The 12,778-nt window shown below is 39.1% G+C and overlaps 1 protein-coding gene across 2 annotated transcripts in view; it reads left to right on the forward strand.

Moving 5' to 3' along the window:
- Positions 1-12,778, forward strand: part of FOCAD (focadhesin) — a 309,970-nt gene that overhangs the window by 58,177 nt on the left and 239,015 nt on the right. For both annotated transcript variants that reach the window (XM_028107273.1, XM_028107274.2), the window contains exon 6: positions 8,284-8,385. In XM_028107273.1, coding sequence (XP_027963074.1) covers positions 8,284-8,385 — 102 coding nt within the window. The remainder of the gene's footprint in view (positions 1-8,283; positions 8,386-12,778) is intronic.

Consider the following 12,778-nt stretch of genomic DNA (forward strand, 5'->3'; position numbering starts at 1 on the left):
AATAATATTCCATTGCATGGATAATACCACATTTTATTTATTCTGTAATCTTTTTGTATGCTTACCAAGTCCAGTGAACTTTTAGTGTTTTTGCCTTTGTTACATTTATTTTTGGAGGTAAACTATTCTTTGTAAGTTATGGAAATAAACTCCTTAGTCTTTAATTAAGAGTAATTAAGGTTTTATTTTGTTTTTTTTAAATATTTCATTTATTTGACAGAGAGAAACACAGCGAGAGAGGGAACGCAAGCAGGGGGAGTGGGAGAGGGAGAAGGAGGCTTCCCGTGGAACAGGGAGCCTGATGCGGGGCTCGATCCCAGAACCCTGGGATCATGACCTGAGCCGAAGGCAGACACTCAACAACTGAGCCACCCAGGCACCCCAAGAGTAATTAATGTTATATGCAAGTGATGAATCACTAAATTCTACTCCTGAAATGAATATTACACTATATGTTAACTAGAATTTAAGTAAAAACTTGAAACATAAAAAAAAATTAAAAAGTATTGTTTTTCATTTCTATGCAGATTTCCATATTACATTATTTTTCTTAATGAGGTTGCTTGGAATCCTGCAATTCTTTACAAAGTTGGCCGTCTAGCTTTTTTTGGCAGGGGGCGGGAATCAAAGTGAGCATTTTGCTTTTGGGGGAGCTGATTATTTCAGTAATTGAATATATTATCTAGAGGGATCCCCTGAGATGTAGATGTTTGGTTTTATTTAGCATAAAATAAGCATGACCCCATTATTAAAACATCTGTACTACACAGTCAAGGTGCCATAAGGGATTGGAACCAGTAGACTACATTAAGATATTTAATTTTGCTGAAGTTACAAAAACTTCAATACTTGGGTACCTACCATTTTGGGGCATATCATATATAACCTTTTTTTGAGGGGGGAGATTGTGCTTACTTTGTAGTTTTTTTTTTGAAAGCAGGAGTTTGACGAGCCTGAATTGCAGTAATCACCTTACCTATACTTTAATTCACTGGTATTTGCTGTTTTTGGGGGAGGGGTGAGCAAGAGCCTTCTTTGAGAATCTCATAAAAGTTTTGGTCCTTCCTTAGAAAATGTACACACGCGCACACACACACACACACACACGTCCTTAAAATTTTGGGTGTCATTTTGGAGGGCTTGTGAATTCTTGCTCTAATGGATAAAGGGACATCTTTATAGAAAATTGATGAAAACGAATACGAGGAAGAAGGGATTATCAGCGACAGCTCTGACTAGAACAAAGCCCAGCAGAGTTAATGATAAGAAAGAAGCGAGGGCAGTAACAGGGGAAGCATACCCATTACTTTCCAAGGGCCATCTGGCTCTTTGCAGTTTGATGCTTTCTGTTGAACTACATGTTTTGCTTCTGTTTTCATTTCCTCTTTTCTCTCCTCTTTCCCACCCAGGGAAGTCTTTGTTCACAGTTTATGGTTCTAATCACCTGGGGTTTACACTTGAGATTTATAATTAGACCTAAAGAATAAGCTACACATATTGTACGGTCTTCCAGTTAAGCGATTGCCCCTAGAAAGTGCTTTTAAGTTCTTCTAAAGGTGGATGTTTAATTTAAAAAAATTGCTATGGTAATTTGATGATCAGTGTCTTTAAGGGCATAAAATATCATTTTGGCCTTATTAGCCAATTTATCTTGTCTCTAGTTTTTAAATTTAATTCAATTTTATTTTTATACATATATATATATTACAATCATGGCAGGTTACTTAAGAATAGAAGTTTTGGAACCCTAAGTGTTTGTTTCCCCACAGCCATTACCTCCTACCGAGAATAGTTTCAAACTTCTAACGTTGGCACACACCTTTGCGTTAAAACCCTGCCTCTCAAAGTAGGGTTCCTGCAAAACGTTCAGTATGAGGACAGAAACAATTGTAATATGAACTGTGTTTTCAAAGAAATCTTGCACTTTCCCTATCTGCCTTATGGACCCAAAGAAAATAGTCAAATTTGTCAAAATTTGTCAAAATGTCCAAATTAAAATACTTTTTGCTCCAAAAGTCTTCCTGTCTTCAGCTTATGTGGAAAGGAAAAATACATGTGCCTTAAAAATGCAACAGGATAATTCACAATTATTGTGTAGTTTTTCTTTTTTATAATAATAATCATTATGGAATCTTAAATTTTTGTTATGCATTTTTTTAATCTTAAAATCTGCAGAGTTTTTTTTTTTTTTTTTAATCCCTTTTTGGCTTCTAACCAGCACTTTCAAATCAAAATTCAGAGCAGGTAGAGAAATGCTTTTAAAATGCATATTTGATGTAGTAAGTGCTATGTTATGCTTCTGAAAGCGCCTGGGTCACAGCTGCATACATGAAAATGCATGGTGACTGTAGGCATTGTTTCCTCACACAGAAAACGCAATCTGTGTCTATCGCTGAATTTATGATGTAAATCAAATCCTAGCTTTCCTGTATTCAGAGATGGAGCAGAAAGGTTGAGGTGACCTAAAGGTTACAAATAATTTTTGCTTTTTGATTTGCCTACCGCAAGCCTCATTTTTTTTTCTCTTTTCTATTAAGATTGATGTATTTATACTTGGAAAGGTGAAACTAGTTCTATACCTTATTCTGTCATTGCCTCAGTGCTAGTCTCGCGGAACTGTGCATTTATCATTCATTCCTGCCCCACTCCATTCTGTTAGGTTGCGTGTACTGCGCTGTGTTGTTGACAATATTATTAAAGGGTGGGGAGGACTGAAGTGTTAGGTACCAACTCTGCGTGCTTCCTCTGTGCTTTTTATCCTTGAGCAATGTGGACCTTGAAACCATGTACTAGAGGCACTGGGATAAGTTGGTTTTTCACGATCCAGGGAAAGAGTTTTAAAAGGTACTTTGGGGAGAGTGTGTGGTGTGAGTTACATTTATTGTAGCTTTGCCTCAGCACTGGAAGGGAAACCTAACTAGAATAAGACAGATCCAGCTTTCAGGCAGCCTCTGCTCTGGTTTTAAGATACAAACCTACCTGCCTGTTAATCAGAATGGTACCCCATGGATGGAGTATTCCATGTGCTAGGTACAGTGTAAATGCTCTACTGAAAATGGCAGTTAAGACATTTTTAAATCATAAAATGGGAAAGTGCCAAAGAATGGAGGACAAATTCGTTCCTCTATGGCAGAAACGAAAACCACACAGTGAGGGAGAGATAAGAGACACTAGAGGCCAATGAAGGGAGACCAGGTCTCCTGGTTTGTATTGATTTTAATCTTTAGAAACAGTGCTCTTCCCTTTTAAGAGGAGAGCAGAATCTATTGGATGTCTCAGGAGTTGGGAAATTCCGACTTGAAAATTTGTGCTCATTCTGGGCACCGTACTTCTCTCTGAAATAAATATGCTATGGTTTATCTCTTTGAGATTAGAAATAGGAGATTCCTGGGGCACCTGGGTGGCTCAGTCAGTTAAGCATCTGCCTTCAGCTCAGGTCATGATCCCAGGGTCCCTGGATCGAGTCCCTCATCGGACTCCCTGCTCAGTGGGGAGTCTGCTTCTCCCTCCCCCTCTGTGCTGTCTCTCTCTTGTGCTGTCTCACTCTCTCTCAAGCAAATAAATAAAATCTTTAAAAAAAATAAAAATAGGAGACTCCTTTGTGAGGCTTAGATTTTATTAAACATTAGCCTTAGAGCCATGTAAGCTTGGCATAGAATTATTAACAGTTGAGAGCCTTCTGTACTGCTTTCTGCTTTCTAGGGTTTGGTCCTACATCTAGTCTGGAGCAGTACAAAGGTTAGGGCTTTAATGGGTGGCTTGGGTTGTCTATCTTTAGCACTGGGAGCTACTTAGTCTGATGTCCTCATTTTATAGATGAAGAAACTTTGCCCAAGAGAGGTTAATTCTCTTGCCTGAGATCACACGGTTCGTTGCAGAGCCAGAATGTAAATCTGGAACTCTTGACCCTTTTAATCATTTTAGTTCATTGCTTTCCCTTCAGTATTTTCCTTCTCCTCTCTGCTTGCAGTTTTTTTCCGAGATAGGAAACAGTAAGTGATTCCAACGAAGCTAGGTAGGCACTGTTTGTATGAATAATAATGATGACAGCATCCCATGGTTGTATTTGTTCCTCAAAACTTGCATAGCTTATTGTCTGCCACTATTAATTTTACAAGTGATCAGGTTGATTGTATGGTCAACCCATCTACCATTTTGAATAAGGTGTTATAGTCAACTTTGTATAACTTGAGTAATGGGTTTGGGGATAAGTGAAATTTTAAGGCATAACTAAGGTTTTGCTTGGTGGTCTTTTGTACCACATGCTTTTTTTGATCAACAGTGCTTCTAATGAAGAACAGAGGGGACTTGTTTAAACCGTGGATCCTTTCATTTACCTTGACCTTTCTCAGTTGGATGTACTTGAACGAAGTGGAATGGTTAACGAGTAGTGAATAAGGGGAAGAAGGAAAAGAGAAATCTTGAATAATCCATAAATTTAATAGTCCCTGAATGCATTAAGAATGAATTATACTTAGCCTTATGACATCTTAAATGTTCCAATGATAATATTTTAAATAGAAAAATGACCATTTTCTATCATACCCACATTAGTAGGTATATTATTGAATATTGTTTATTTTGGAACGTGATTCTATATTTTGCAAAAGAATAATTTTCCATGAGTTTTCCATGTAAAATTCTGGAGTTTCTGCTGTATTGTGTTACTCTTGCACACCTAATGTTAATATTTGATGACTATATTTCCATTAGAAACTTAGACATTTGAGTATGATTGATTGCTTTTGGTTCAGTGTAAGGAAGGGTAGAGGTGGAATCATAGTCTTTTTTTTTTTTTTTTAATAGCTCTGGAATGGTACCATGGTTTGATCAGTTTTGTGCCTCTCGTAAGTGCTTGTCATTTTACAGTAACGCAATGGTTCTTAACCAGGGGCAGTTTTGCCCCCTAGGGGACACTTGGTAATGTCTGGAGACATTTTTGATTGTCATAACTATATTGGATGCTATTAGCATCTTGTGGGTAGAGGCCAGGAATGCTGCTAAATATCCTTCATTGCATTGGACAACCCCCAAAATAATTCTCTGACCCCAAATAGCAGTAGTGCAAAGATTGAGAAAACTTCATGCATGGCAGTTGCACCATAAAGTATATTGAATTAGAAAATGCATTCATCCTAGTAAGCATAAAGCTTTCTAGATTTGTATTTGCACACCAATTTGTGATTCACAAGGGAGAATTTAGCTCGTTGCTTCATTATGCTCAAAGTATTAAAACAAAATTTTGGCAATTATAATTGATTTTAGGTTGTATTCAGTTGAAATAGTAAAATATTATAATCAAATGTTAATCACTAGTAAGATTCAGTGTTCTTATTTTGGACTTCCCTTCTGCCTCAAGAGAGCTTCTTGGAATCAATATTGTATATTATTCTCTGCAATATTTGCACTTGGATCAGACATAATAAATTCTTTGGAAAAGTTAATTATCCAGATGTCTAAATCAGTAATTAATCTGGATAATCCCTATTCTCCTATCTTCTACTTCATCTCATCTTTAGTGTTTAAGTCTGAGATACTAAATAGACTTTGCTGAATCCAATGGCTAGCAAAACAGGCCTTTAGCTTCATGCAACAAAGCTAGAGTGGTTTCCACAATTCCAGTGTAGTAGAAGCTAAGTTACATTGGCCATATGTGCAGCATTCCTGATCCTACTTTATTTTATTTATTTATTTTTTAAGATTTTATTTATTTATTAGAGAGAGAGAGAGAGAGAGAGAACAAGTAGGCAGAGTGGCAGGCAGAGGGAGAGGGAGAAGCAGGCTCTCCACCGAGCAGGGAGCTGGACGTGGGGCTTGGGCTCACGACCTGAGCCGAAGGCAGCCGCTTAACCGACTGAGCCCCCCAGGTGCCCCGATCCTACTTTAAAATTACTACCTCTTATTTCTGTTGACCCGATTTAATTTGGACAAAAATTTTAAACTGTAGATAGAAAAAAAAACCCCCACCCAAACAATAAATAGATACTTCATTTTTTTGTGGAGAGTGAGGATCGAGATGGAGGAAGGAATAACTTATAAGGGAAGAGTATTGAAAAGCACTTAAGTGCTTTATGATCACACACAATGTGTGATAATACATAATGACATGATAACTTGTTGGATATTCTTCTTAAATAGTCATAAATGCCACCGTTAGGTGGAGTATTAATGGATGGTCCTATGTGATGCTCCTCATTTCAATATGGTGCTTGGCAGGAGCCAAACCCATACCTAAAATGATTGCAGGTGCTGTTCTTTCCTTTTTATTCATGTCTACTGGAACATGACCTACTGAACTCTCAACCTTAGAAGTTTGGCTGGTGTGACATTCCTGGGAGACTGTCAGGATTTGGAACATTTGTTTGTTAACATCTATGGCAACTAGAGCAGAAGCAATTCTAGGTAGGTTTAAGTGCCAGCGAGTTTGGGATTTGGAAATAGGATTTTGATAGGGTTTTTGAGTGTTGGCAGAAAGCGTTGGAGCGATCCCTTAGCAATGGCAGTCATCTGATCAGTCAGAAATAGCCTGTGCTGTGACAAACGGGAGGCTGCTAGGAAGTGACGCTAGCGCGTGATAGATTAGGTGAGGTTGAGGAGCCCGTCAAGAGATGGTGTTCTAATATGAGGGAACTGTGGAGTTGTGGCAGAGCCATGCTTCACTCCAGAGTTTCCGTGTGACGGACCTGCCATACTTTGCTGTTTAAGAGGAGCGAGACTTCCGAAAACTTGCTGACTCTTCACCTCCCTCTTCTGGGGCTTTTTTCCTTGTAGTGGTTCTCAGCCCTGGCAACATGTTAGAACTGCTGGAAGAGTTTTTAAAAATGACTAATGCCTGTGCCCCACTCCTAGCAACCCCAATATAATTGAGGCCTGGGTATCGTTTGTTGTTTTTGTTTTTTTTGGGGGGGGTGTCGGTATTTTTGGTATTTTTAAAAGAGCTCCACAGATGAATCAAACATGCTACCAGGATTGAGAACCACTGCTTTATAGCAGGGCCTCAGAATTGTCTGGAGGGCTATTAGATCTGGGCTGGGGCCTGCTAATCCATTTGCATTTTTTTTTTTTTTAAAGATTGTATTTATTTGGCAGAGAGAGACACAGTGAGAGCAGGAACACAAGCAGGGGGAGTGGGAGAGGGAGAAGTGGGCTTCCCCCTGCCCGAGGAGGGAGCCCGATGTGGGACTTGATCCCAGGACCCTGGGATCATGACCTGAGCCTAAGGCTGACGCTTAAGGACTGAGCCACCCAGGCGCCCCCTCCATTGGCATTTCTAACAAGTTCCCAGGTGATGTTGATACTAACCTTTGAGAATCACCAAGAAGACAGTCTTAAAAAAAAAAAAAGTCATTTGGGTTTAATTGATGGCTTGATTTTTTTTTTTAAACCTTGCTAGAGATACATTGTAGGGTTAAAATTTGAGATTAAAGAGTATTATGTATATGATTCCTTTTATGTAAAAAAGGAAAGGGTTTTTTTTAATTGTTTTATTAATTTTTTTGGAGGAAAAAGCCATATCAATAATAACTAAAAGTTTTGTATAGTACTTCATAGTTTAAAAAGCTAATGAACTTACTATTTCTAATAGGCTTTTTGAACTATTTAAAATAACCTTTTTTTGTGGGTTTTTTTTTCCTTAAACCTCATTATTTGAGAATCTTGCAGATTTCAGATCTTATGTTTTGTAGTCTCTTTAGGTATCTTAATGGATGTAGCCCAAATAAAATTTCTCATTCTTGTTCAATAGAAATTTTAAGAATTTTCAGTTTAAAGAGTTTATTTTGAGATGGGAGAAATGTTTTCTTTTTCCTTATCTTAAATATGCTGGAGGAATGGAGCCATACCTGAGAAGAACAGGGGGTAAGTAGGAACAGAGAAGGAGAGAGTGCGTATAAGTTGGGGCAATGTTAGAGGAAATAGAACCTTCCAGGTTTGGAAAGAGAGGAGGGGGAGATGGCCCAAGATTTCCAGGAATAGAGAAACCCAAGGAGATGGATATGACCGAGTCCTGGATTCAATAGCTTGACCAAAGTCCCAGAGTTATTGTGTGGCCAAGTTTGTGCTCAAATTTGGATCCCTAAGACTCAGAGTTGATTCTCTTTTCTGCAAAACAGGTAGGTAAAGGAAAAAAATATTAGTTCTAATGACCCAGCTCTGCAACAAATGATAGTTTTGAATCCTAGAAAAAAGTTTCTAGATGGCATTGGCCCTTGTTGCTCTATTTGGATATTGAGAATTTCTAGTCCCTAAACAACAGTTTCCAATGTGACTTTCTGTGCTTTTCAGAAATCATCCTCAGCCTTTGATCACTATGCTTGAACACAGACCTGATTGCTGGCCAGTACTTTTGCAGCAGCTGACGGCTTTTTTCCAGCAATGCCCTGAAAGGTAATGTAAAATAAAATAAATGAGGGAGATGGAATGGCATATGCTCATTTTAGAGCTTTTTTTTTCTTTTTTTTTTAAAGCTACTTTGACTATGTTGTTTTAGAACAGAATATAGTAGTGTTTTTAAGAGGCAAAACAAAACAAAACAAAACAAAACCCTACCAGATCTAACTGATGGTTGAAATATTGGATATGAGAAAAGCTATTAAAGAAGTTAAGACCTTCCTGCTCAGTGGGGAGTCTGCTTCTTCCTCTCTCTCTGCCCCTCCTCCCCGCTCATGCTCTCTCTCTCTCTCTCTCAAATAAATAAAATCTTTAAAAAAAATGTTAAGCATTGGTTAGTTAGGAAAGTTGACTAGAAATACTAGGTAAGCTACTACACAATACATAGAAAAGATAGCTTCTTCCTCCTGGGAATTGAGTAGTGAGTGATCTCTCCATTAGAAACCTGCCAATTGGGATCAAGTAATACCGCCACACATGGGCTCAGTTTAGCTTCACTGGGGCGTTCTGATGGTCCTCAAAAACTCCCCCCTTTCTTCCATTCTTACTGCCATGACGCTGGCGCATATCCTCATCTCTTGCTGTGGCTTTTGCCACTGTTCCTCATTGACATCTCTGCCTCCAATCCTGCCCTGCTCAGAGCAATTCTCTAAACATCCATCAGGGTGTTATGTCAAGAGAGTAAATCTTGGGATGCCTGGGTGGCTCAGTCATTTAAGGTCTGCCTTTGGCTCAGGTCATGATCCCAGGGTCCTGGGAGGGAGCCCCATGTCAGGCTCCCTGCTCAGCGGGGAGTCTGCTTCTCCTTCTTTCTCTCCCTCTTTGTGCACATGCACTCTCCCTCTCTCTCAAATAAATAAATCTTAAAAAAAAAAAAAAAAGAGTGCCTGGGTGGCTCAGTTGGTTGAGTGACTGCCTTCGGCTCAGGTCATGATCCTGGAGTCCCGGGATTGAGTCCCGCATTGGGCTGCCTGCTCAGTGGGGAGTCTGTTTCTCCCTCTGACCCTCCCCGCTCTTGTGCTTTCTTTAAAAAAAAAAAAAAAAAAAAAGTAAAATAAAATTTACTCTCTTGTTTTTTTTTTAAAAGATTTTATTTATTTATTTGAGAGAGAGAATGAAAGAGAGAGAGCATGAGAGGGGGCAGGGTCAGAGGGAGAAGCAGACTCCCCGCTGAGCAGGGAGCCCGATGCGGGACTCGATCCCGGGACTCCAGGATCATGACCTGAGCCGAAGGCAGTCGCTCAACCAACTGAGCCACCCAGGCGCCTCGAGAGTAAATTTTATTGTATCACTCCCTTGCTTAAGTTAACACAATTGTGGTTTTAAAACTGCACTTGCATAGTGTGGGCTGAGCATGGGGACTGCCCTCTACCTCGTTGGCTCTTTCTATAGAACTTACATGTTGATATCTTATGGCAGCTTTCTACTGGCAAACAATAGTGTGGCTTCCAGAATAGTTGGAAAATCCCTGGGCTAGAGGGTAAAATCGAGTTTGTTATGCTAGGCTCTCTTTCTCACACAGTTTCAGTCTATTTCCCCAGTTTTCTCTTGACTTACTAATTTATGAATGGTGTATTCAGCAGTACTCGGACTTGCTTTTGGTTCCACACAGAAAGCCATGCTGTTCCCTTACCTCTGTGCTTTTGCTTATCAGTACCTCCCTTACTCTTGAATTTTACCCCAACTCTTTCCTGACTCATTTCTCTATTTTAAATCTCTCTGCTCGAAAGTCCTCGCTTACCAAGCTGAATGAAGTGTCTCTTTTATGTGGTCTCAGTAACTTTCAGCTGTGATTTGTAACATTATTGTACTTCATTGTATTATAATTCCTCTCTGGGAAAACTTTCTGAGGGCAGCACCGTGTCTCATTAGTCTTTGTATTAATAAAGCTTGGCGCATTTCCAGGTGCTCTATAAATACTGAATTTATGTAGATGAGGTGGGTTGCAGAGGGCCTTCTAATATAAAAATATCACTGCCTACTTAGTACCATCATGCAAGGTCATGATAGGATGCAATTGTCCGAGATAATCCAATGCCTGAGTTACATTCACCATACCAACTACATTCATATTTCCTTGCTCTTGAAGGTCTTACAGTGTCCTATTCATTACAGTTTCTTAGAACACCATTTCTAAGTCCATGACTTCAATGTTAGATGGGATTTCTAGGCACAGTGTACTGCCACAGGAAGTTTTAATAGACATAGGGAACCTTGGATCATCTGCCGGTGAGAAAAATTAATGTGACATTTGGATGATAGCTCAACATAAACATCACTGTCCTCTTTTCCGTCACCTAGATTGCATTTTCCAAGGTAAGATATTAATATTTCCTAAATAAGTCTGTTCATCTTTGTCAGAACGTAAAAATAACAAACTTATAAATACATTTTTTTAAAGATTTTTTTTTATTTATTTGAGAGAGAGAGAGAGAGAGCATGAGAGGGGGAAGGGTCAGAGGGAGAAGCAGACTCCCTGCTGAGCAGGGAGCCCGATGCGGGACTCGATCCCGGGACTCCAGGATCATGACCTGAGCCGAAGGCTGTCGCTTAACCAACTGAGCCACCCAGGCGCCCTAAATACATCTTTTTAAATGAAATTTCTCACTCTTGTTAAATAGATAAGGATATTTCATAAAAGATTCTGTTGCTGTTGTGCCAAATTTATTATTAAGCTTGTTTTTAGGGTAATCCTTGAGAGTATCTTTCTTTTCCAATTCTTGAGTTAGCCATCATGTAATTAATTACCTTTTGGTTATCTTCATTTCAAAGGAGTACTAAATTGGGATTTGGAAGTAGTTCTCCTAATGAAATATGTCCAGATATTCATGAGGTAAAAAAGATTATTAATTGACTTGGGTTTTTTCACTGATAAGCTTCTATTGACTCTTTTCATTCAAGTTCTCACATGTTAGATTATGATATCTAGAGCCTTTCGGAAGTTCTATATTAAATTTATTTGCTAAGAATAATTTCAGTTGCCTCGTTTCTACTTTTGTACTATGGGGTTATTCTTTGCAGAATGAAATTGATATTTCTGGTTTGCATTTTTCAGCAGACCATTAGTTTCCTGAAATTTAATTTTAGAGCAAGTTAGCTTAGTAACTTAGTACTTAGTAACTTTAGCTGTTTGGAAGGTAATGAAGGAAGGTTGGTGATTTAATTTACTAAGAATATAAATAGCGATTCACAACTAGGGGAAGAAGGCAAAATGTTGTGAAGAGAGCTTGTATTCTGGTTCTTCCTGTGTTAGGAATTGTTGATTAGCTGGGTTCATTTTTAATAGTATGTAAATGTCCTGACATGGCAGTTTATCTTCATGCTAGTTTTTTTCGGCATTATTTTCTAATTAAATTCTGCATTCATTTATAGAAGGCCTGCGACGTTAAGACCTGAGAATTGCATAAATTGCCAATGACATCATTGTGTCTAGGCCTGGTACTTTAAGTTTATCTAGTCTCACGCATAATATCTCAGATGAAGGAATGAAGGAGAGCAATACCCAAAGACTTTCTCAAGGTCACATGGTTAGTTAGTGGTTGAGATGGGCCTGAAGCCTGTTTCTTTTTTTTTTTTTTAAAGATTTCATTTATTTATTTGACAGAGACACAGGGAGAGAGGGAACACAAGCAGGGGGAGTGGGAGAGGGAGAAGCAGGCTTCCCACGGATCAGGGAGCCCGATGTGGGGCTCGATCCCAGGACCCTGGGATGATGACCTGAGCCGAAGGCAGACGCTTAACGACTGAGCCACCCAGGCGCCCCCAAGCCTCAGTTTCTTGACTCTCATTCTGAGCTTTCCCCTCTCACTTCTCCTTCCGTGAACATAAAGACTTGTGTGTAGATAGATACATGCACAATTAGTTATGTTTTTAAACATTCTTAATCACTTTGGGATTTCAGGTTGTCTGTTTTATTATATTTCTTTTCTCCTTCAGATCTGTCAATTTATACCCCACTGAAATGACAGTCATCAGATACCATGTAGGAAATACAAAATCTAAAATCAGGACAGATTAAGCCAAGGAGATTTTAATTTTTAATTTTTTATTCATTTATTTATTTTAAAGATTTTATTTATTCATCTGACAGAGAGATGGAGAAAGCACAAGCAGGGGGAGTGGCAGGCAGAGGGAGAGGGAGAAGCAGGCTCCCCACTGAGCAGACAGCCTGACATGGGGTTCTGTCTCAGGACTCTGGGATCATGACCTGAGCCGAAGGCAGGTACTTAACCGACTGAGCCACCCAGGCACCAAGCCAGGGAGATTTTTAAACAGTATGTTGTCCTAAAGAAGCTTAGCATTATGTTCGTGATGTCAAACAATAATAGCGTCTTGGAAATATGTTTCTTTATGAACCTTGCAGTTTGCACTCAGCATCTCAAAGTAGGAG

Source organism: Eumetopias jubatus, unplaced genomic scaffold, assembly GCF_037043125.1.
Source record: "Eumetopias jubatus isolate StellerSeaLion01/CBP00866 unplaced genomic scaffold, mEumJub1_p1.0 scaffold_15, whole genome shotgun sequence".
NCBI lineage: Eukaryota > Metazoa > Chordata > Mammalia > Carnivora > Otariidae > Eumetopias > Eumetopias jubatus.